General features: G+C 41.0%; 1 protein-coding gene across 9 annotated transcripts in view; it reads right to left on the bottom strand.

Moving 5' to 3' along the window:
- Nucleotides 1-22230, bottom strand: part of DENND2B (DENN domain containing 2B) — a 153234-nt gene that overhangs the window by 48911 nt on the left and 82093 nt on the right. For all 9 annotated transcript variants that reach the window (XM_079104261.1, XM_079104260.1, XM_079104258.1 and 6 more), the window contains one exon: nt 1792-1896. In XM_079104261.1, the coding sequence (XP_078960387.1) occupies nt 1792-1871 (80 nt within the window). In that variant the 5' untranslated portion in view covers nt 1872-1896. The remainder of the gene's footprint in view (nt 1-1791; nt 1897-22230) is intronic.

Below are 22230 nucleotides of genomic sequence, written 5' to 3'. Positions count from 1 at the left end.
AAGTAGACTATTAAATATACTATTTCTTGAAAATTAAGAATAATGCTATAGAATCTCCTATTTATTTCACTCCCATAATAGTCTGATGTTTTTTAAAAATGGGGAAAAAACCAGACAGGGTGGTACATGCCTGTAATTCCAGCTTCTTGGGACATTGAGGCAAGAAGATCACAAGTTCAAGGACAGCATGGGCAACTTAGCAAGACCCTGTCTCAAAATCTAAAGAAAGGGCTGAGGATATAGCTCAATAGTAGAATACAGTATCCCAACCCCCTACGAAAAAATGAGAACTTGAATTCCCAGTCTCTATCTGCCAACTTAATGATGGTAAGACATGCCACCAGGCTGGTGAGAGCACAGCAAAATGGTTCCCACTAGCAGGCAAGGAGAGGAAGACTCTAAGATAGAACAGTTTCTGCCTCGGCCACCAAATGTTCTGGAAGAGTTCAGTTCCGACGCGAGTTCTTACTAGTCTTGCTGTGGATATAAAACTTGTTTGGTTAAGTTCCAAGCTCTTACATAACTAACAAGACAGTCCTGCCAATCCCTGTGTGTTTGACACAGTCTATCATACTATTTCTACCAGGATCAAGTCCTGCATGTATGGCACAGGGAACCCCTGCCCCATTTCTGCCAGCCATTCCTGAAGGAATACATCCTGTGTCCTTTCTACCAACAATATCTTGATGCCAGCTCTGAATGAACGGAATATCCACCACTACCTCTGGCCAGACCTGAGGGAGCCCCACCCTCCTGGGCCTTAGCCTACCACCGTACAATTCAGATATCCAGGAAGGATCTAATTCTATCCCAACCCACAGCTGGACACTCTCATAGATATCAGTCTACTGGATGAGGCCCCAAAAGCCAAATCTGCCCACCTGAGATTCATCAGAAGAGGCTGGGAAAATATGTGGCTTTAATTTAAAAAAAAAAAAAAAAAAAAGCCTGGAGGCTATTCTGAGACATTAGCATTAGCATGCACCCCTGCCCATGAACTGAGAAACCCCAGTGAGAGCACTGTATGTCTATCTGCCAGTCTGGAAGCTTTTATCTTATCACAGGGAGATTTAGCCACTATGCTAAGTACCAAGATATATTATCTCATTTAATCCTCATAGCAACTCTATGAGATAATTTTATAGATGAGATAACAGATTTTAGAGGGCACAGGAAAATGTTCTGAGATCTATTTGGAAAGTAGTTAGCGCTTGGATTTGAACCCAGTTCTATAGGATTCCAAAATCTGTGGTTTTTCTATAGTCCTACATTCCCATTTTTTAAAAAAGGACAAAACTGGAAGGTGGATTATAACTTACTTTCACTAAAATTCCCCACACTGTCTTCTTTGCAGCCTACCTAAATTCTTATAGTCTAGCCTTCTGCTTAAAACTTGTGCTAAGATGCTTAACTGCCTGCCTACCCCTATCCCAACGTGGTCAGCCTCCCCCATGGCAGTGCAGCTCCACGCTGTCTCCACCTTGAGAAGAGATTACACAAGCTGCTTCTTACTGGCCCCATCCCTGGAATGCTAGAGGCCTCCAACTGCACAAAACAAAGCTACAGGATTACTGTTTGTTATTTCTTATGGAGATATATAGAACTAGAAAAATAGTGCAATTATCAAAGAATTCTGCCTAATGGTTAGCATAACCTGAGTCCAGAAAAGTCACCTGGATGACTGTCAGACACATAATGAGAATTATTAACATTCTGGCAAGGATCCTACCCGGGCCCCAGGCCATTCTACTCTTCTTTGATGCCATCTCCCAGCAGTGCTCCCCTACTCACCTGCTCAGAGTCTCCCGAGGAGCCTTAGTGCCTCCGGCTCCATGGGTGATGCTGGAATTCTTGTTGGCAGTCATGGTCATTTCGGCTCTCTGCAAATCCAGAGCCCTGCAAACAAGACAAGTCCCGTAAGCCAAGTTTCCACAGACAGCCCGAAGCACCTCAAACATCTTCCAGATGACCTCCAAAACTGCTGAAAGTGTATCTGCGGCAGGAGGTAGAAATCACTTTGCCGCGTATGTTTAACTCCACATTATAGCTTAAAAGCCTCAAGAAACCCCTAGCCTGGGGTAGGAAAGAGTCTGTGAGCTAACAGAAAAACTATTACCTCACGAAAAATGATTTGGAAAAAAAATCCTCTATCTCCATCACCTCTCCTTATTAAGTTAGAGTTTCCCAAACTTTTATGATTCCATACAGCGCTTATGATTTCTGCCACATTTGTATACCTCCTGACCTACTACTGATTCAGTATTTTTTGTAAATGAACTTGAAACTGGCTTCCTTTTCTTAAAAAATTTTAATCTTGTTCTAAACAATAAACCTTATTCATTCAACAAATATTTATTTAGCAACTATGTCAAAGGCAAATGCAATCCAGCAAAGAATAAAAACAAAGTCACCGTCCTCATAGATGTTACAACCTAGTAGGGAGAAGCAGGCAGTAAGTATATATCCCATGTGTATGATAACTGTGTGTGTGTGTGTTAGCTAGTAAGTGGTATAAAAAAATGAAGCAAGGGAAAGGGAAAGAGAATAAAGAGGATGTTCAAAGAAGACCATTCTGATAAAAAGACATTTAAGCAGACGTAAAACTGTGAACTAGAAGTGCTAATCATATTTTTCCTAATACCAATTACAATAAAATTAATATACATTAAAGTATTAAATATTTACAAAATAAAAAATGTCCATTCATGTACCATACAGTCAGTTAATATAGCACCACTGGTAAAAAGCTCCATTCTATGGGGAACACTATTTTATGACTAATAACTAACAGAAGAAAAAGGTGAAAATTTAATAATATATCCAGATTGGAAAAGAAGGAGTAAAATTATCTCCATTTACAGATGGCATGATTTTGTAGGTAGAAAATCCTAAAAATTCCATGAAAAAAACCCTTTAAACTAATAAGTACTATAGTTTGTATCCTGACTGTCCCTCAAAGGTCCATGTGTTGAAAGTCTGGTCCCCAGATTGTGGCACTACTGTGAGGCAGTGGAACCTTTAGCAGGTGGGGCCTAGTGGAAGAAAGTCTGGTAATTGGGCGCTTGTCCTTAAAGGGAATATTGGGACCCCAGTCCCTTCCTGTCTTTTCCTTTGCTTCCCAGCCACCATGAGCTGAACAGGCCTCCTCCACCTGGTATTCCCAGCATGATGTACTGTGCTGCCACAGACCCAAAACAACAAGGCCAAGCAACACTGGACTGTAAACTCTGAAATGGTAAGTGAAAGTAAACCTTTCCTCCTTATAAGTTGTTTACCTCAGGCATTTTGTCATAATAATGTAAAGCTAACTAACACAATGAGTTCAAGATAACCTGTAGGATTAAAAAAAAAAATCTGTATTAAAAGATCAATGTTTAAAAAAAAAAGATCAATGTTATTTCTATATGCTAGCAACAAACTGCAAATGAAATTAAAGAAAATAATTCCATTTACTACAGCAGCAAACAATAATAAAACCCTTAGGGAAAAAATTAATAAAAGACAAGCTATAAAACATCACTGAAAGAAAGTAAAGACATTAAAAAACATAAAAATATCCCATAATCAGGGATCAGAAAACTTAATATTGTTGAGATGGCAATATTTCTCAAATTATCTATGGGTTCAATAGGATATCCATCAAAATCCCAGCTGATTTCTTTAAAGAAATTGAAAATTTGATCCTAAAATTTTATGGAAATGCAAGGGACCCAGAGCAGACAAAGCAAAAGAATAAAAACACCTGAAAAAGAATAGAGATGGAAGACTCAGACTTGCCAATTTCACAACATATCACAAAGCAACAGTTATCAAGATAGTATGATACTGACACAGGAACAGAAATTGAGATCAAGGTAATAGAACTGAGAATCCCTGAAAAAAACAGGTTTATGGTCAACTGATTTCAATGAGGATTCCAAGACGGTTAATGCAATAAATGGTACTGGGAAAACTGGATATCCACTTACAGAAGAATGAAGTAGAACCCCTCCCTACATCATACCATATATAATAATTAAGTAAAAATGAATCATAGACCTAAACATAGAAGCAAAACTACAAAAACAAAGCTTATAAGAAAACATACAAGCCACTGTAACTCCACATCATGTACAACCACAAAAATGGGAAGTTATACTCCATGTATGTATGATATGTCAAAATACATTCTACTGTCATGTATAACTAAAAAGAATAAAAAATTTTAATTGATGTTACAATTAATAAATGGTTTCTATTAAACCAGCTGTAAAAAAAAAAAAAAGAAAGAAAAGAAAAAGAAAACCTACAAGAAAATCTCATAGCTGAGCTCGGTGGCACTCACTAGTAATCCCAGCCACTCCGGAGGCTGAGCAGGAGGACTGCAAGTTCAAAGCCACCTCAGCAATTTAGCGAGGCCCTAAGCAACTCTGAGGGACCCTGTCTCTAAATAAAATATAAAAAAGGGCTGGTGATGTGGCTCCAAGATTAAGTGCCCCTGGGTTCAATTTCCAGTACGAAAAAAACAAAGAAAGAAAGAAAATCTCTGTGACACTGGATTAGCCATGGATTTTAGATATGGCACCAAAAGCAAAAGCAACAAAAAAGACATACACTGTATTATAAAAATAAACTTTGTGCTGAAAATAATATCATCAAGAAAGTGAAAAGACAACCTACAAAATGGGAGAGGTAATCTGCAAATCATAAATCTACTAGTGAACTGGGAAAACGAATCCAGAATATAAAAAGAATTCTTATAACTCAATAATAAAAAGAAAAATAACCTAAAAATTAAACAAAGGATTTGAACAGAGATTCTCCGAAGACTTAAAAATTAGCCAATAAGCAAATGAAATGATACTCAACACTGTTAATCATTAGGAAAATACAAATAAAAACCACAATGACTACTTCATATCCACTAGGAAAGTTATAATAATAAAAAAAGATAACAAGTGATAGTGAGACTGTAGAGAAACTGTCCTCATTCAGTGTAAGTAGGAATGCAAAAAAAGTATAGCCACTTTGGAAAACACTTTGTCAGTTCCTCAAAAAGTTTAAATATGGAGTTATCAGATAAACCAGCATGTCGCACTTTTCGGTATTTATCCAAGAGAAATGAAAACCTATGTCCACACAAACACTTATACACAAATGTTCCTAAGAGCATTATTCATAATAGGCACAAAGTGGAAACAACCAAATGTCTATCAACTGATGAATATATAACTAAAATGTGAAATATCCACACCATGGACAATTCAAATGTAAAAAGGAATAAGGCACTGATACATTCTATAACAGGGATAAGTTAGGATTTCAAATTTTATGAAATGTTCAAAGCCAGCAAACCCATAGAGACAAAAGTCATAAACTTGTAGTTCACAAGCACAAAGAAATGCCCCCATTTAGTCTTCGCTTTATATTTAAATAATTTGAATTGAATATCAAATATTTAAGAAATTAGTCTGATATAAATAAAATTCAGATTCTAGCTTCTCTTGAAAAAATCAGAAACCCTGCCATTATAGTCTGCATTTCTGTACAGTAACAGCTGGCCAAAGCTGAGTCCAAGCGTCCCATTTAGATGCAGCAAGCTCTCTTCAGGTCAGCCCTGACCCTTTTGTGCCCAGTGCCTATGAACTGACTTCCCCAATCAGCTGGGGGAGTCTGCAGCTCTATAGATTACATACCAGCAGGGAGGGTTAGAGGCACTGCCATGGGACCAGCCACATGAAATCTCCTGGGCGGCTAGGCATGAGCAGTGCAAGGAAGAGGACCCTCTTGTAGTGCAGGACATAGCTTCTCAGGTACTTGAAACCCCACTTAGTTCCCTAGCTGCTGCAGAAAGAAAGACCCTCTGGAAGGCTCCCTGCTTTTGCTCAGGCCAGCCTCCATCTGGCAACACAATCTAACCCCAATCTACAGACACTCTCCCAAAGGTCCAAGAAGGGATGTATTAGAGTTCAATCTCTGAAGCTCTTTCTCAGGGTTGCCCCACATCTAAGAATGAACCTTCCTATCTCAGAGAAAAAGAACCTGTTTCCTCTTGTCCACTTGCTGCCTTTCTGCAGGCATAATTGTGGATGTGACAACATGTCTTAAGGAGCCCTGGGATTGATGAGGAAGAGACATAAGCATGTGGAGGGAAGCTTTTCATTCTCCTGGGGTTAAAGTTCCTACTGAGAGCAAACACACACTTTCAAGCACTCTTCTTTACTAGTCCACGTAAAAAGTTAAAGACTTAACAAAGGAGGCCTCTAAAGTACGAGAGAATTTTTGCTGATATCTGCGTGACTTTAACTTCCCAAGCAATTTGCTCATATACAAGTTATACTGAAGAAGAAACCTGAAGGTCTGGAAAAAAGTGGCAAAGGGGACTGAGCTTTAATGTGTGCCATGAGAACTTGGTTACAGCCAAGCAATGCAACCAATACAATAACAGTACAGTCCACCACATAGCACGCAGCTGTCTGACTACCCTGGGGGTCAACCTGTGCTCATCCTGCCTAGTAAACACCTACTCAAGACTTTCTTACCAACTCCTTCCTGCACCTTTCTCATCCACAGGTCCTGGCCAAGGAGACAAAGGAACAACAGCAGCGACCCAAAGGAGGGCCTGCTTTTTCATCTCTTCCTCCAAGAGTCTCAGCAACCAATATAAACATTCATATCCCAAGAGGTCTCACAAAGGCGACTAATCCTGATGATCCTTTTCTCCATGAGTCTTCATCCTCATGCTCAGCACTCATCTACCTTCTGGATCCTCACATCAGACCCTGTTCTTCCTGATAAAGAAAAAGCCCTGCTAAATTCCCTGTGGAAAAGGGCCCCTCCCTGGAGGGAGCTATGCACAATCCTTCCCTGCCATCTTTCCCCACCAACCACCTGCCTGATTCCCAAGGGGATGGAAGGGCAGGCCAAGAAAAGAACTTGAGATACAGCTATGGCCCTTTTCTTTCTATCTTCCTGGGCCTGCCTTGTTCATTCTCTTCCTGCTGTAATTCCCTTCCCCCACACACCTACACACAACCCAGGGAAGGTCATCATTAAAATGAGTCTTCCGCTCTGCTCTGCCTAAAAATAAGAGATTACAAAGGAAAGGGGAGCGAGGGGGCACATCAAGATGATGGTGGGGGGTAGGAGGGAAGGGGACCCAAGGCCAAGGTTCCTCAAGTCTACCCATTCTTTCCAAAATGCCAGACCCCTTTTCTTCTTCACTACTCTTACATACCTGGTACTTTGGATCACTTCCATTTCAGCCTTAGGATCTGTGAGTCTACATCCAGAAAGACCTTCAGGCAAAAATATCAAGTGAATAATGAGCCTGGTCAGGTGAAAAGGAACCAGGGTTTGTTTTGCTGGATGGTCAAAAAGATTGCCAGGTGTTTTTACAAGTCCTTGTGAGGCTGAAATCTCCCTCTATCAGCCACAGAAGTTGGTTTTGCTGTTGTTCTTGAAAAATAATCAGAAAAAAAATCAAGGTCTCTTTCCTCCTACATCCTATTTCCCAATCCTCTTTCTCAAAGAAAGCCCTTTAAATTTGGATTTTCAACCTCAACCAGTTTTCAATCCCTATTCCTGCCAGATGGTCCTTCTCCACTTTAGCTCAGATTTTGTAGAGGTTTGTAGTTGGGTTTAAACATTTCCTGAAAGCCTGCATTGGGGTGAGAGCTTGTTAGGCAACTCCAAAGATAATCTGGTTGCTTCCAAGATAGTTTCAAAAACCTGGACAACTGTTTCTGCCCATCTGGACACTGTCTCCCAGCAAGCAGCTTAACCTAGCTAGCTCTGCCAGGTCGGTGGAGCCCGCTCTGCCCAATGCCTTGTAACCACTTCAAAAATGTAAGCAGAATGAAGGTTGGTCCCACAAACAACCCTGCTTCTGGGGACCTAACCACTGCCTTCCTTCACTTATAGGGGGAAAAAAAACACGGTGGGTCCATTATTATGAAGATGATGCAGAGACCACAGTCCTAAATCACATCAGTGCCTTCCCTCTGATCAGCCATGTCAGACTGCAGGGCTGCCATTTCCTGTACATGCCAGGAATGTTTATGCCTCCACGCTTTTGTTCAACCAATTCCTCCTATCTTGAATGTCCTCTAGGCCCATTCTTTCTTTAACAGCCAGTTCAAATGTCAATTTCTTTCTGAAGACTTTCCTGTCCCCGAGTCCCGACCTCATTCTCACCCTTCCTATGCAATCTGGTCTGGTTGACTACAACCCAGCTGATGGCAAGAGGCTTTTTTGCTCTGGAAAAGCACACCACCTACAAGCTGTACTTTCCCAGAGGAGGACTAGGAAATAAAAAGAGCTAAGGAACTGGGTTAGTCGCCATACCTCTGTTTCCCCATCTGTGACATAGGAAGACCTATGAGAAGTCATCTATAAAAAATAGAGGATACGCAGAATCCAGAGGGAACACAATGGAAGTCTTGAGTCTAACTCCCCCACACTCAACTTCACACCCTCACTCGTCCTCACTTAGATAACTGTGTTCCTACTTGATTGAGAAAATAGAAAAGATCAGAACAGACCTGCAATAAGCAACCATCATCACACCACCAGCAGTATCAGTGTGGATCTGCCACTCTTCTGCTCACAACCCTCAAAAATATAGTTTCCATTCACTTACAGTGAAAGCCAAAATCTTTACAATGACTTACAAGGCCCTTGATGATCATATCTCTGACTTTATTCTCTACTCTGGTCACACTGTCTCCTCATTATATACTTGGGCACACAGCACATTCCTACACCAGGCCCTTCATTCCTACTGCAACCGGAACACATTCCCCTAGAGCACCTCCTTCCTCACCTCAGTGCTCTCCCTCTTTTTCATTTTATTTTTCTCCATAGCATTTATCACTGGATGATTCAACACAGTACATTTCTTTTCTACTTTTAGGCAACTCCAAAGATAATCTGGTTCCTTCCAAGATAGTTTCAAAAACCTAGACAACTGTTTCTGCCCATCTGGACACTGTCTCCCAGCCTCAAGGAAGCCAAGAATATTTGTCTGTTCATGATATATCCTCACTGCCTAAAACAGTCCCTAGCACACAATAGGCCCTGACAAAACACTTATCACCACCTCAGCGTGGCCCTCCTTAGACAGGGTGAGCCACTTTGAGCTCCACTGCCCATCTTCTGTCCATAACAGCCTTCCCAGAGAAGGGTCTGACCTGCCTGCAGCAACCATACCCACTCGGGAAATTCAAAAGGGAGTCACAACCTTTGAATACCCAAAAGATAAGATATGGGTGCCTTTAGCTTAAGAACTCAACTAAAATTGTTCTCTGTAAAGATAATCGCAATGACTTTCCCACTATAAAATGCAAAGGCCTTTTCTCTGGGCTTCCTTTCCTGATGTCTGTTGTTTTGGACCCTACTGATCAGCACTCCCTGAAGCACTGTATTGTAGTTAACTCTCAGTCTGGACTATACCCTTGGTGTGGAAGATCTTTACACTCAACAAAAAGGGGCATGGGTTAAGAAAGACTGGGAAATACTGTAGGAAAAACAGAGAAAGATAAACAGGCATGGGTATGAAAGGCTTTCAATGCTTACTTTAACCTTTTGAGGGTCTTTCTAGCCAGGCCACCATGCCACTACTGTATGCTCTGGTCCTTACCCTTGAGCAGCTCCCCATCCTGCCTGAGATAGACAAGTAAAGATTCTGGTACAATGTATCAAAAGTTGTAATAGAAGTGCTACACAAAGCTCTGGGAGCAAGAAGAAAGACACCTAATCAGGTGGACAGAACGGATGTAGGGGAGGGCTGCTGGAGAAGACAGAAAGTGACCCTGGGCTGAGTCTTGCAGGATTTGTAGGAGATAAAGAAGGCGTAAGAACATTGTAAGTAGAAGAAAAACCACAAGCAAAAGCCAAAGAGACCTTGGGACAAGAAGAAATATCTTAAACAGAACACAAAAAGTGATAACCATAATGGAAAACACTGATAAAGTAAACTACATTAAATAAGAACTCTTTTCATTCTTTGTAAAAACATTTAGAGAGTGAAAAAGATATCTGAAGAGTGGAAGAAGATAGTCCCAATAGATCTATCTAACGAAGGACTCATATCTAAGACACACAAAGAACTCCTACAAATTAATAAGAAAAACATATCCCAAAAGACTGAAATGGATATTCCACTAGACAGGATATCCACATGTCTAAGATATATAAAAGGGTATTCAACTTCATTAGTTATCAAGGAAATGCAGATCAAAACCACAATATGATACTATTAACATACTCACTAAAATGAATAAAATGAAAAATATAGAAAATACCAACTGATAGTACAGATGTGAAGCAATTGGAACTCTCAAACATTGACAGTGGAAGTATAAATTAATACTATCACTTTGGAAGAATGATGCATATTACATACTAAAGTAAACAAATGCATAACCATGACCTAGCAATCCTCTCCCAGGTATATATCCAACAGAAATGCAAACACATGTGTACCAAGGGCAAGTACAATAATAAACATAGCAGCACCATTTGTAATAGCAATGAAACTGAAAACTGCAAATGTTCATTATCATAAGAATGGAAAGTAAGTTATGCATATTTTCATAATGAAATACTATAAAGCAATGAGAATGAATAATCTATAGATACACACAAAACATGAATAAATCTCTGGAATATTATGTTGAATAAAAAGATACAATAATACAATAATAAACATAGCAGCACCATTTGTAATAACAATGAAACTGAAAACTGCAAATGTCCATTATCATAAGAATGGCAAGTAAGTTATGCATATTTTCATAATGAAATACTATAAAGCAATGAGAATGAACAATCTATAGATACACACAATACATAAATAAATCTCTGGAATATTATGTTGAATAAAAAGATACTGAGAATATATACTACACAATTCTTGTTTATAGAAAATACAAAAATGGTAAAATAATAAATCTATGCTATCAGAAGTCAGGATGATGGGTACCCATGGAGGAGTCATAGACTGGAGGGGTATTCTGGGATACTGATAATACTCTGTTTCTTGCCCTTGTGTTGGTTATATAGGTTTAGTTGTAAAAATGTATAAAACTGCATATAAACATACTTTCATGTTTATATAACATACTTCAATAAAGTTTTAATGTGGCACAAGAATGCAGAGCCCAGCAGATTTGGGAGTGTTAGATCTATAGAACAAGATTATCAAGAAATAATAGAGAGTAACATATTCAAACTGCAAGTCTAAGCTAGATTATTAGGGTTCAATTTTCCTCTGGGGTAAAGTCTTTTGTTATTCAATTAAGACAGCAGGTTAAAGTGTCCTTACAACTATAAGAGATAGCTGTCACTATCTCTATTTTATGGATGAAGAAACTGAGGCTCAGAGACATTAAGGAGTTTTCCTAGTATTTCATAGTAGGTGGAAGAACCCAGCATCTACAGAGGTTGGCACTAGGCTCTATAACTAACACCAAGCTGGTTGGTCTCTCTGATATCTTGTGGCAGGACACCAACCTCCATCCCAAGTATCCCCCTACGTCTAGTCTGTCTGGATAAAGAGTAAGAAAAGGACACTGGCAGAAGATTCAATGCTGGCCAATGCCTGGCCCCCAAATTCTTGGTTTCAACCTCATTTTTCTTTAAGTCATCTAGTTCAGAGGGTTCTGACTCAACATAAAATAAATAAAAGGTGCTCATCATCATTCTTCCCCATCTAGTGACAGGGCTCATAAATGCAGACCCTGGGGCAAAGGCTCTCCCCTAATAGTGCAATCCTTCTGGAGCTGAGAAAGGAAGTAAGGAACGTCTGTCTAACCATCTGTCCAACGCCTTTAAATGTCATGATGGTAACAGAATTTGCCTCACACTGCTCCTTCAAATGGAACAAGTGCTTCTTGGCAATTGCAGGTCAGTGGTTCTCAGGTTGTGTGCTGAGGTGCCCCAGAGCACTGTGGGGAACTCACAGGTGTACTGCAAGATATTTTAAATTTTTTGAGGGAAACAGAGCAAATACTGAACATCTGTCAGACACCCCACAAGTTCAGTTTCAACATCAGATTGCACTACATTCTTTTTCAAAGATGTCATTTCTTTGTGAACCTGGGTTTTCAACAGTTGCTGTGATAAAAACCAAGAGCCATGTGAAAAGCAATGTGGAACAAGAAATAAGGATGGCAATATTCAATGTGAGACATTGTGCATCATCCATTACGTCCCACTGGCAAGTAATTGTGGTTATTTAAGAATGAAATAAAAATATTATTCCTTCAATGTGAATATTTTTTTTGGGTGGTTACTGTGTTTGTTAGGATACATACATGAAAATACCACTAAGATTGAGAAAGCTTGTAAGTCTCTGTGGAGTTCCCAGGGCAGGCCTCAACCTGCCCCAGGAGACAGCAACACTCAAGACTTGGGCAGCGTACTCCAAGAACAAAACAGCCCTGCGGACTGAAAAGAAGTGGCTGCACAGCAGCTATCCCTCCATGCAGGGGCCATACACATCTGCATCAACCTCATGCCAGGCCCCTCTGAACTCCCTCCCTGAAAAGCTCTATTCAGCACCGACCTCATGAATAAAAGCTAACACCAGCCCAGAAGCCAGGAGGCCAGTAGGGGACTTCCACACAAGCTCAGACTTGGGCAATGTCCACAAACCAAACCATTAATCCACAGGGAGGGGGAGCGATGGGAACCCAGAGGGCTTCCTTCCACTGGCACTCATGCACTGAAAGGCCAACTCTGGCTTTCTGGGTGAAGATTTGCATGAAAATAACTTCTTTGTTCCAAAGTGGTTTCTTGCCAGCTATAGTCCCTCCCTCCATTCTTCCTTGAAGTCATAATCCTCCCTTGGTGACATCACAGCTTTTGATACAATAGCCAACTGTTGTGATGTCAGAGGACTCAACTTTTGTCATGGGAAGGGGCACTGAGATGGAGCATGCGACAAAAGACAAGAATAGAATACAGTTATACAACTGGAATTTTCTTTTTTCATGCTAATTTCTGTGGTACTAAAGAGCAGTGACTCAAAAAAGGAAAGGCAGGCCACTGGCAGCAAGGTTGTGTATAGATCGGTCGTCTAAACCTAGTGGGTGTTGGGTCGGGTTGGAGGCGGGCTGAGAGGAGACAAGAGAAGGATTTCAATAACAGAATTGGCCAAATAAGATGTTCTGGGCCTGGCCAAATCCAGGGCCTTAGCTTTCCATCATCCACTGCCTGGGCACAGAAAAAGGAGAGAAAAACAGAAACAGGGGCAGCTCCAGGTTAGAACACTCCCTGGAAATGAGTGTTTGGGACACTGTTTTGTGTTCTGGGCTCAACACTGGCAGAGCAACAGACTTTGTCAGTTTGAACTGCATCCTTCAGATAAGTATCCAGGATGGAGAGGACACTCAAGAGACATGTCACAGAAGAAATGACTAAAGGAACTGAGAATGTTTACCCCAGAAGAGAAGGCTTGGGTGGAGGAGGAGGATAACGATCTTGAGAATTCTAAAAGGCATTCAAGTGAAAGGGGAATTAAATGTGTTTTCTGTGGTCCCCCAAAGATACCTCAGACAAGCAGAGGACAAAATAAGGATGAACTTTTATTCTCAAGTTCTAATTACAGACTATATGTCTTTTAAATTTCTTATTTCTCAATTACACAACACTCTCTTGAGGATAAGAACTGCCTTGACCATTGTTATCTAGAACTTAAAGTGGCATATAATAAAAGCTTATTAATGTGTGTCAAAATGAACAAATGAAGCAATGACAAAGGTCTACAAAAATTGTTGATATTTACAGGGACTCACTGGCTTCATAAGGTTGTTTTTGTTTTTTGGGTTTTGTTGTTGTTGTTTTGTTTTGTTTTGTTTGAGATAAGGTCTCACTATCTCACTACCAGCCCAGGCTGGTCTGGAACTCTTAGTCTCAAGGGACCTTCCTGTCTCAGCCTCTTGAGTGCTAGGACTTCAGGTGAGAGCCAGAACACTCAGCTTCTGTAAGTATTTTTTCAACCCCCTACTGCATGTTATCCACTAAGTTATATGCTAGCAATACAACAGTGAAAAAAAGCAGGTAAGGCTAGCCAACCTCCTCCCCTTTGTAGGCTGGCCCACGTGACACACAACATTCCTTCCAATATTATAATTTCTCCATTATTATACATGATTAAAAAATTTAAAACTGAGAAGAAAGAGGACTTCCAAGGGCCAAGGATAACCCCACCACCACCACTATCACAAGCCTGGAGATCTGGATACAGCATATCTTCCTTCTCAGCTGAGAGAGGCCTCACACGGAAGCAGCACTGACAGGGCATGTATCAAGGGCCATACTCCACCAACAGACATAGTAGTCTCCACATGAACTTAGGCCCCTTCAACCCGGCAATAAATAAGTATGGTCCACTTAGGTGATAGAAGGTATTCCAGATACCCTCCTCACTTCTCTCAAAGAACTTAAAATTTCCCCATCATGCTAAGGGTCAGAAGAATGATAACCTAAGGACTACAGAATCATTTTTGGCCCAGGTTGTGCTAGGGTTAAAGGCCCAGTTCCAATTGCTGAGGGTATTAGAGTATATAACTGAAATAAGACATTATTTAACAAATAATGCCAGAGATTATCCTCTTCAAAGTAGTCCTTACAGGCCTACACATTTATTCCAATACATTTTCAGAACATTTCTGAAATTTGTGATTGGAAATTTGCCCTCATCAGTTCCGGGACATTATCTGAATTTCCCCTGAAGAAAAATTTGCAACCTTCATGAGTGTTAAGTCCTGCAAGAGCCAAATAACAAAAACAGGTACATAATAGAGAATACCATCTTAGGTTAGAACATGCACTAACCATCAAGCATATACTGCAGAGCTTTGATATCAAAGAGAATATATATCAGTTCCAAATCTCTACACTTTGGAACATAACACTGGTATTCATTTTGAAACCACTGAGACATTTAAGAATCTAATAAGCCCCAAGCACTGCCACAGAAAATTTATATGCTCCTAAGTTCCTGTCTATCCTTTTAGAGAAACTCCCTAAGTTCCTCCACAGATTCATTTTAAGAATCCTTGTCCTAGTCAGGCCTTGTGACATAAACCTGTAATCCCAGTGATTCAGAAGGCTGAGGCAAGAAGGTTGCAAGCTCAAAGCCAACTGCAGCAACTTAGCGAAGCACTAAGCAACTTAGCAAGACGTCTCAAAATAAAAAATAAAAAGGGGCTGGGGATGTGGCTCAGTGGTTAAGTACTCCTGGGTTCAAACCCTGGTACAAAAAAAAAAAAAAAAAAAAAACAGAATCCGTATCCTAACCCATTTTACCTTTCCCACAAGCATACAAGTAATTGTGAATGAAGGTTCATAGCTCAGATATGCCAGTGCTGGGCACTAACAGACATTCACTCACTACAGGTATCCTGCTTTTCTGAGTTCCTGGGCACTATATTTCAAACTTCAGTGTTAACAATTTATGAACTACTACATGTGACAGCCCATGAGGAGTGTCTGAAATAGTTAAATCCAAAAATAGTAGACTTGTAAATGCCAAGAGTTCACACACAAATGTGATATTTTCTAAAGTGATTTCTAAACCACTTCTGGAGACAATTACTACAGAAGCGTGAGATCTACCTTCAGGAAACCAGACTCACTCGGTTGTAGAACTGAGGTACAAACTACAGGATATATGTTCACAGCTTGTATTTCCCAAAGTCGCCAGTCTCCTGGGGAATCCTGGAGAATGGGGCTCCTGCCCTTTTCTGAGTCAGCATGCTCACCAAGATGCTCTCAACATACTAAAAGCCACCCAAGTCACAGCTGGCTCATGTCACTGCTCTCTGTAATGAGGTATGACATGTATCTAAGCCCTTGTATATTTTCATATTTGTAGCCTACAATTAGGCATTTTTGAGGGATGTAGTTGACTAGTGGTTCTGTTCAGTGACCTATAATTATTCACACAGGCATCATGGTCAATCCAGACAACTATCAAGCCTGGAGGCACTATGAGCTCAAATTTCAAGGAGGTTACTTGGCTCCAGAAAGATCCAGAGAATACTGTTAGCTGTATGCCTCGGAAGGACTACACTGTCCCACCTTGGCTGCCCATGGAGGTCGTCTCTACTTGGTCCCTTTCATCCCTCCCTCCTCTTCCACTGCCTGGTTCAGCAAAACTCACTCTCCAAGTCCAAGTATGGGCACAATTAGGTGTCCCATGCCAGCAGTGGATCAACTTTGTTGGACAGTCTTCATTATCAAGGTTATAGCAACGTAAAGCAACTTTTTATACTCCACACACCTTTCCCACCTGAGAAAAACTGGGTTACTATAAGAACAAATGAGTTAAATACATGTAAAGTGTCTGAAATGGTCTTTGCTTCATAGTGTTGTTGTTGTTAGTATTGTTACTACTAAGAATTATCACCACCACCACCCAGAACACCCAGTTCCAGATCTAAAAAAAAACAGGCCACAGAATCTTGCAGCTAATCATATGCAGCAGGCCCTCCTCTGAGACAGACTTTCTGCCACTAGTTGCAGAGGCTCCACTGCTCCCAAGGGCTCACAGAGTCACTGTCCCCCCATGCAAATGCCCACTACTCTATTTCCCCACTAATTCCCTGGCTGGGAGGGAAAGGCTGGTTTAGCACAGAAGACATTTCACATACACATTTGATTCCAATAAAAACTGGTTTTTTGCTTTTTTTTTTTTTTTAATATTTACCACCTTAACTTTATTATTATTATTTTTTTTAATGTGGTGCTGTGGAATGAACCCAGGGCCTTGTGCATGTGAGGCAAGCACTCTACCAACTAAGCTATATCCCCAGTCCCTTGCTTTTTTAATAGCAGCTTAAATCCTGATTCTAAATATAATCAAATATATTGCCACTTACTAGCCTAATGCAGTTGTGAAGTGCAGTTGTAACCCATACCTTAGAGAAGCACACACATTAAGCTTGAGTCTAACACCTAACCTCAATACTTTGCAAGTCTTCCTTCTTTCCCAATGCTGGCTCCTAAGTACTTCTGAGTGTTACATACATTTTTCAAACACACTCTCCCATGTTAGCTCATTTGGGTCTACCACCAACTTCAGGCAGTAAATGCAATAAATCCTTATTCAAAAAGGAGGCAGTTCGAGCTCAGAAAGCCTGTGTGATTTGCCCTAAGATCACTTATCTAATAAATGCAGAACCAGGTCTATAACTGCTCTATAGCTATAACCTCAGTTTCTTCATATGTCAACAATTAATAATAGCTACCTCACCGGGTTACTATAAGGACAAATGAGTTAAATACATGTAAAGTGTCTGAAATGGTCTCTGCTTCATAGTGTTGTTGTTGTTACTATTGTTACTACTAAGAACTATCCCCACCACTACCCATAACACCCAATTCCAAATCTAAAGCTTTCCCCACTTTATCCTGCTGCAGTTTGCAAAGATTGTTCAGGAAGAGTTTCTGGGCCCACATCCTACAACTTGTCTAAGAACACAGAACTCACTAAGCTTTCTATTTTGCCACTCCACAAATTTCTCCATACCTGCATATACACAGAGAAATAAACACCATCTTTTGTACTGTCTTTTTCTAGTCTCATGACTTCTGATGCCACTTTCACTATGTTAGCCACCATTCTGTGGCTTAATCTGCTGCTTATATCCAATGCTTCCTTCAACTATCATTTCATAGGCATTCATACTTTACCAAGCCTTGTACTAAGTACTAGGCAAAACAGTCTCTGTCCTCTAACACATATCAAAAGAGAAGTGCAGTAACTAAAGGGACAGTGAAAGTACAAAGGTACCACAAAATAACTCTGAAGGCAGTACAAACGATTTCAGAGAAGGTAATGCTGAAATGAATTTCATAGTAACTGGAGTTCTCTCTACAAACAAGGGGAAAGCAAATATTTCAATCCAAGAGAAAAGTGTATATGCAAGACATCACACACAGTATGATAATCACACATTGCCAATATGTAGGGGCTATGTGTGCACTGTTGTGACATAAAAAGGAATATATGTTTCATCTTCCTGGTTTCTCAAAAAAAGCTTCAAAACCTTGGAAATTTCTCACTGATATTCTTGAGTGGTAGCTGAGAAGGCAGTGCTTGTTTTGTTATTCATAACAAGCCCCTTTCAAACACCCAGTGAGTTTATGCTAATGAGGTGACTCTTGGCAGGCCCCTAGACAGTGTAAGATGGGGAGCCCCCAAGGTTAGAAAGAGTGAGGCATGAGTAGAGGACCAAAATTTTAGCCTCATCTTCCAACCTTTGGTAAGAGGAGAGGGCTGGAGATTAAGTTGATCACAGATGGCCAATGACATAATTAATCATACCTATATTAAACAAAACCTTTAAAAAAGATCCTCAACTTTAGAGTTCAGAGCGTTTCAGAGTTAGTGAGCACAGTGAGATGCTAGGAAGAGGAGAGGGCATGGAAGCTCTTGGAGAACCGAAGTACAACACCCCCCTAAACCTTGCTCTATGCATCTCTGTAATCTGGCTGTTTATGAGTTGTATCCTTAATAATAAACTGGTAAGCATAAATAAACTCTTTTTCTGAGATTTTGTTTGTTTGTTTGTTGTTTTGGTACCAGGGATTGCACCCAGGGGCACTTGACCACTGAGCCACATCCCCAGCCTTTTTTAAAATTTTTTATTTTGAGACAGGGTCTCACTAAGTTGCTTAGGGCCTAACTAAATTGCTGAAGCTGGCCTTGAATTTGCATCCTCTTACCTCAGCCTCCTGAGTGGCATACGCCACTGTACCCAGCTCTTTTTCTGAGTTCTGTGAGCTATCCTGGCAAATTACCAAACCCAAGGAGGGGATTGTAGGAAACACCCCCAACAATATTTATAGCTAACAGGTCAGAAATATGGGTAGACTGGACTTGTGATTCAAGGCGGTCTTGTGGGACTAAGTCCTTAAACTGTGGGGTTTGTGCTAACGCCAAGTAGTTAAGTGCAAATTGAATTAAATTATAGGATATCCAGTTGGCATCCAGAGTTGGAGAACTGGCTATTGTGGGGAAAACCCCATACATTTGGAGGCAGGAGTGTGTGAGCGCAGAAGGAGTAGACTGAGAGAGAGAGAGAAGCAGTTAAAATGTGAAAGTGGCAAAATGAGGCTAGAAGGACAGGGACAGGCCTTGAATGTCAAGACCAGGAGACTCCTCCACTTCCTCAGCTTTTCAGCAACCTTAGACATACGAGCCTCAAGGGCATCTCCCACCACTTTCCCTTTTTGAGCCCATATTGCCTTGGGGGGTGACAGGCTGCTGGGATAACAGACATCAAGTCTGTCTTCAATTCTAAATGGCAATCTGATTCCCTGGGTATGCTTACAGTGTACCAACTTTAAATGCAAAAATCCTTTAACAACCGTTTTCTCTCTCTTCGTCTTCCCCCCCTTCTAAAGAAGAGCTATTTTATCCCTATTCTCATTTTTGCCCCACTCTGAGCCCTGCGTTTCAGTGCCAATACTTTTACACAAATCCAGCTTCACGTCTTGAGTGAAATATAATTTCATAGGAATGTAATTCTGGAATGATCTCATTGAAAAAGCACATCCAGCAAAGGCCATGAGCAAATTTTGAGCCAGCCCATTCACACTCAGAGCCAAGAAGATTGCAGACCCCTTTCCCTTAAATGGAGAATGTGCCTGGGACCCAAAGCAAAGCAGAGCAGCTGCCCGTGGATATTACCCTACCCACAGCCTGCCTGAGGACAGAGGCTTGGGTTCAGAACAGCACCAACCACCCTGAACCACCCTGGCACCATACACGGACAGACTCAAGAAAGCATTCAGCAAACAGACCTCATGACATAGACGTTCCTTCTATCCCCGGAGCTTCAGGCCACCAAACACTAGCTGAAAACTGAACATTCCCCTGTAAGAGTCCCCTCAGTTAAGAGAGTGTGCCCAACTCAGGCTGCTAAAGACCCTTCCCACAGCTACCTGTCTTCCCAAACTCTCTGAAATTCCTGTTGCTAAGAGTCAGAAAGTAGGGTATTTGACTTCAAAACTTGATGGATGCTCAGTCCAGCAGAACTGAGACAGACTGGAACTGGGAAAGAAATAATATACTCTGATGGATTCTCAAAAAACTGTAGCTGAAAAATCACCAAGCTGGAAAAAATGTCCTCGTTCCAAATCTGTTCCCCACCCCCAATGAATCCTCTTAAAATGGACCAGAAAAGTGGGGGGGAAAGTAATGTCTTATAGGATCTAGGGGAACTCTCTGTACTGTCTTTGCAATTTTTCTGAAAATCTAAAAATATTCTAAAATTAAAAGTTTACTAAAAAACAATTGCTTGTTAAAATTTCTTTTCTTCTATTAGGAATGATGGGGAAAGAATGGTCTTTGAACATGGAATCTGAAGTTTAAAATAGCCTCTGCTAGCTATTAAGCTCTGGATGAGTTACCTAATCTTTCTAAGCTTTAATTTCCCCATTTGTAGGGCAATGACAGTTCCAACAATGAAGTGTTTTTGTATGGATTAGATAAGATACTATACTGCATGGAAAGACCCTTGCACTACTATAAGTGTTTTCTTTCTGGACAGTAGCAATTCTCAGTTGAGTCAGCTTTTACCTTGGGTTCACGATGGCTACAGGTGGAAGCCTCACCTTGATCCTCATTGCTACCTGCCTTTATGATTTATAGTCTCTTTCACATACAGAATGATTCTTAAAGCCCAAAGCAAAGCAATCACCAAAAGGCTAAATTAAGACAGTCTCACAGCAAGTTCCGACTGGTGAAAGCACACGTCTGTTGACAGAAACATGTTCTTCCTGCTTTCCCTTCCTCTGTTAGCATCCAACATAACTACCACTAAGTGAATTATTTCCCAAAGGTTCTGCAGGCCAATCCAAAGGACCCAAAAGTTAACAGTTGGGGTTCTGGTGGGATTAGCTCTTCACACGGGAAGGGGCAGTGGTCGGAAGAGGAAGTATGCTCTCAAGGTTGCCACAAAAGGCTCTTTGCCCCTGGTAACATCATTAATACCCAGCACCACTCCATACTTCTGTCCATACCCTGCTCCCCCTATCCTGGCCCCACATGAAACCAGGTTGATAAACTTAAAATCTACCAAGTCAATGGGCATAGCAAGGTCCTCAAAGCCAAGAAATAAGTCCCCAACAAAGTTGCCCCTCTGGAGCCAGACTCTTGAATCTCAGCCACCCTGACTTTCACTCCATGATGGTGTTATTCACTTCTTCCCTGGGCAGACCAAGGTGAATGGAAAGTCTAGGAATCTCATCCTTGTCTTATAAGTGGATGGGCAAGAGGCCAAGGAAAGAATCAGATTTTAAAAGTCTGTCTCTGGTATCATGTTATCTCCATGAAAATCACTCACGAGGATGTCAGTACTTTAAAAACTCACCCAAAACAAGGAGAAGCCAATCTCACCCAGAAAATTTAGTGTCCAAATAAGGGAGCAGTCAGTACTAATACAGTTAGCCTGTTCCAACTGTGAAAAGCCTCTGAGAGAAGCAGTTCCCAGGCTTAGGATTCTACTGACAGATTGTAACCCCTCCAAGCACTAATGAGCACATTCTAGTGGCTAATTTCTCTGACCTTCCAGATGGCTGGATTGGGGACACACCCCATCTGAGGCCCAAGGACATTAGTTTCTGGCGGGGAGTAAGCAAAGGCTCAACAGCCCCAAACAAGCCAGATAACAGCCCCAGCAAATTCAAGGACAAGTTTCAGGAAGAAGATGTCCTTGGAGCCATTTCTTATTTAACCAAGTAAGTCAAATATAGCCAACTATGAAGACGTTAATTATGTTGTCTTCTTTGCAATTTTTCTCCAGCTCATCACCTTATGCTGAGTTTACTGCAAGGGTCTCTTGGTTATATAGAAAGTACTTTATTGCATGCCAGCCCAAGGAGATACTAAATAAAATGTTTAGTATTACTTATATTACTATTTCTCCTTTATTCTTCCATCTCCAGTCCTCCCTGCTCATAAATAACAGAGTAAGCATCCTGGAACATCAATATCATCATGTCATTCTGGGCTCCTCTCTACCCATCACCAGACCCAGATTCCTCCAGTTTCAACAAAACTCCTTTCCCTCTTTTCTGTCTCTGGTCATCCTCCAGTATACCACCTCACCCCATCCCCTTCCCTACAGACTTACACAGACAAACACACACACACAGGGCACATTCTGCTCTAAATGTACATTTCTGTCTTGTGACTTTGTGCCCAAGATATTGCTAGCCTGGAGTGCTCTCCCA

The sequence above is a fragment of the Sciurus vulgaris genome, assembly GCF_902686455.1.
Source record: "Sciurus vulgaris genome assembly, chromosome: 11".
NCBI classification, from domain to species: domain Eukaryota; kingdom Metazoa; phylum Chordata; class Mammalia; order Rodentia; family Sciuridae; genus Sciurus; species Sciurus vulgaris.
Note: the sequence above shows the minus strand (reverse complement) of the source record. Positions and strands in the feature narration are given on the sequence as shown.